This window comes from Metopolophium dirhodum, chromosome 1 (assembly GCF_019925205.1).
Source record: "Metopolophium dirhodum isolate CAU chromosome 1, ASM1992520v1, whole genome shotgun sequence".
NCBI classification, from domain to species: domain Eukaryota; kingdom Metazoa; phylum Arthropoda; class Insecta; order Hemiptera; family Aphididae; genus Metopolophium; species Metopolophium dirhodum.
Window position 1 is genome coordinate 96,529,167 of NC_083560.1, and position 3,661 is coordinate 96,532,827.

Sequence of the window (3,661 nt, forward strand, 5' to 3'; positions counted from 1 at the left end):
CTATTGTTGTGGTGGTGGTGGCTGTTTTTCCTGCTGCTGCAGAGCAACCAGAGCAGCTTCTTCTTTTAATTTATTAGCTAATGCGATGGCCGATTCGGCAGCAGAAGCTGCCCCGGCTGCTCTCTTAGCAGCCTCAGCAACCGGGTCTCTGGTGGCATCCGCGCCTCGCTTACCGAAAATGCACTGGGCGGCGGTATGACCCCGCTTGAAGCAAACGGGAAATTCTAGAAAATCAAAGGAATCGAAATTAAAACATATCCATGATAAAATGTTAATTCGTTTTTTAATTTAAACAATTTCAGAAAAAAGAAGACATCATTTCATTCCTTTAGATTGGGAGACATAAAACATATTTTAAGCAAAATGTTATAATGTACAAAGATCAATGTAACCGGATAATTAAATAACATCACTGTTAATTTATAATAATAAGCATGAAATAAAAAATCAATATTTTATCTTTGTGTGAAACTAAAACAAAGTTAATGCAACCAAAGTACATACAAGAACATTTTGAATAAGTTTTTCACAGCATTTTTTGGCGTATTATTTATTAAAAATAGTCCCCGAGCGTACCTACTGTCATACAATAGTCCAGGGGTCACCAACTAATTTCTATGGGGGTCCGTTTTGAAACTTACCAAACTTTACGCGGTCCAAACAGTTTCAATGACTTTTACACACGTTAATAAATAGGTATTTATAATTTATAAATTTGTGATTATACTTATTTATTTATTCAGATTGTATTATTCACACGTTAATAAATAGGTAGGTATATACATTTCTTAAATTTGTATTTATATTTATTTATTTATTCAAATTGTATTTTACACACATTAATAAATAGGTATATACATTTTTAAATTTGTATTTATATTTATTTATTTACATTGAATTTGCAAAAAAAAAAAAGATTATACTTGAAATATTTCATTTTTAATGTGAAAAATTACATTTTTTAGTTTTCACGAGCTTCCTAATATTTGGAGTGAAGTTAGTGCAACTGATTTGCATTAACTCGTTAAGATGTTCATCTGTTAACCGAGACCTGAAATTGTTTTTATTAAAGTTCATCTTAGAAAAAGCGGCTTCACAAACATATGTTGATCCAAACATTGTACACAGTTTTGAAACCAGGCGTTTTAGTTCTGGGTATTTACTTGAACAAACGTATTTCATCCAGAATTGATCGTACTGTAAAGTGTTGGTGACTTGAGTAAATTTTTCCTTTAAACTAATGTCTTCCTGGAATTCGATTATCTCCATCTGTAGTGCAGCTTTATTAGAGCCAAAAACGCTTGGGGCTTCACTACTCCCTTCGCCGTTGGGATGTAATGAAAAACAATTATTCAAAATTTGCACTACATTCTCAATTTTTTTGAAATCAGTAAATCTATCTTCAAATTCAGATTTAAGTTTCTTTATAAAATTAATGAACTGATTGAGATCAATATCATTATTTTCTTCAGCGTCATCAAAAACAGTATTTAAGTTAGGAAAGTGCAAACGTTCGTTTTCTATATCTTCGCAAAAGAGATCCATTTTCCTTGAAAAACATTTGATTTCTGACAGTAGATGGCACATTAATTTTCCTTTACCTTGTAGTTTGAAATTTAAATCGTTGATATGTTTAAATATATCTGTCAAAAAAGCGATAGATGTGACATGTTCTTTTATTTCAAGGAAATCTAAATAGTCTTTTGCACATAATTGATCACTGCTAGAAAGGAATAACTTGATCTCGTCCAATATTGCGAAAAATCGTTGAAGTACCAAACCTTTGCTCAACCACCTTACATTATTGTATAGCTGTAAATCACCATATTGTGATTTAATTTCATCGAGAAATGATTTAAATTGACGGTGCTTCAATGATGATTTGGCTCGAATAAAGTTTACTATTTTGATCACTTGTGTCATTGTAGCTTCGAGATTTAAATTTAACTTGCAACACAACACACTTTGATGGATAATGCAGTGATAAGATATTATCTTGTTATTGCATTTCGGATTATTAATTAGTTTCTGAACAAAACCTTTTTTATTTCCAATCAACGATGGCGCGCCGTCTGTTGTTAATGAAATAAGTTTTTTCATATCTAATTTATATTTTTCGAAATATTCTATAACAGCTTTATATATGTCTTCACCACAAGTGGTCCCTAAAAGTGGTAAAATAGTTAATATTTCTTCAACAAACTGTTCACTGGTATTGTCGAAATATCGTACAAAAATACACAACTGAGCTGTATCAGTCTTATCACACGATTCATCCATAGCTAAAGCATAATAACCCGTGGCCGATAAAGATTGTATTAAATTAGAATGATTCTCCTTTGCTAATAGTTCTGTATTTCGAGTATTTGAAGACGTAGATAACGGAATATTACGAATAGTCTCCATAATATCATTTTTACTATCAAATAACGCATTTCCAGCTTCAATCATACATTCTTTGATTATATCAGCATCGGTAAACGGTTTCATGTGTTTAGCAAGTATCCATGAAATACGCATAGAAGCCTCTGTACATTTTTCTTGTTCACTCATTGCCTTGTTAATAATTTGAGTCGATGTTGAATAAGATAAATATAAACTCTCAATTTTGGATTTACGAAGATTACTTCCTACCTGGTACTTTCCACTAAACGATTTGTGTTTAGTCTCATAATGTCTTTTCAGATTTGAACTTTTGATGAATGCTACTGTTTGTTGACAAATCAAACAAACAGGTAAAGCTCCAACACGGTTAGGTAATGTAAAGCAATATAAATCACTCCATTCTGCGAGAAACTGTCGATTTTCAGCTTCTACTTTTCTTTTTTTTCTTTCCATATTCAAAATTTGTACAAGAAAAACTAATAATCGAACACGAAACGTCACAGTGCAATAAACGGTTTGAACTTATGAACACTATCTATACTCGAAACTCGTCTGTCGCGTCGCGGCGCTTACGGATTACTGCGAACTATACACGCGTTCTACGTAGACAGACGCTCGATCTTATCTTATTATTTATTATCGGATTTAAACTAGATAAAAACTATTCCGTGGATAAGGCCCGTTTCATACGCGCCACTCCGACGATGGCGCGTTTCCCTCGCCGGTATGGTGCATATGAATTTAATCAATGTAAAATGAAAACGCGCGTGCGGTCCGTAAAAAAAGTGCTCGAGGTCCGTATCCGGACCGCGGTCCGCCAGTTGGTGACCCCTAAAACGTCCTTGCCCTACGCTCTACGCAAGCAGACCGTGCGTGCGTCGCGTCCGGCCGTTGTTTTGTGCCGTTTATCGATAGCCGCATGTAGTTCGAATTATCCGCGCAGATTTTAAGTACCTAGTTGTGTATTGTTATTTCGCGCTCGCGCGATTATCGTGTTTTCTACGCTGTTGTCGTCGTGTTCGACGTTGCATCGACTACGTTCGCCCTGGTCCGTTGCACGACCACGATTCGTCGTCGCGTATTCGTCGCCGACGTTCGCGCCCAGTGTTATTTCGTCTTGACTCATTAGTCGAGTTGTCGTTGATCTCCGACGGGCCATAATTCGCGTCGCGATCGGCAACGCGTATATCGTCCACCGTCGATATTATTATTGCGTGTGTTTCGCGTCCGACGACGTTTTCAGTGCCGGGATTACGTCCTTTGCGCCTTACGTAAG

The 3,661-nt window shown here is 35.5% G+C and overlaps 1 protein-coding gene across 1 annotated transcript; it reads right to left on the reverse strand.

The window, feature by feature from the left end:
- LOC132947306 (general transcription factor II-I repeat domain-containing protein 2-like) lies at positions 1 to 2,838 on the reverse strand. Its single transcript, XM_061017566.1, has 3 exons — positions 1,369 to 2,838; positions 1,164 to 1,269; positions 1 to 224 (listed from the first exon to the last, which is right to left on the reverse strand). Exons 1-3 carry the CDS (start codon positions 2,836 to 2,838, stop codon positions 1 to 3), a joined length of 1,800 nt encoding a protein of 599 aa, XP_060873549.1.
- Between the last annotated feature and the right edge of the window lie 823 nt (positions 2,839 to 3,661).

What these genes read in the sequence shown, in the direction of transcription:
- LOC132947306 (XM_061017566.1), bottom strand. Translation starts at nt 2,838, where the DNA reads ATGGAAAGAAAAAAAAGAAAAGTAGAAGCTGAAAATCGACAGTTTCTC. An exon ending in ATTTCAAAAAAATTGAGAAT is followed by an intron (nt 1,270 to 1,368) that starts GTAGTGCAAATT and finishes GCTGCACTACAG; the next exon opens with ATGGAGATAATCGAATTCCA. An exon ending in GATGAAATACGTTTGTTCAA is followed by an intron (nt 225 to 1,163) that starts GTAAATACCCAG and finishes TTGATTTTCTAG; the next exon opens with AATTTCCCGTTTGCTTCAAG.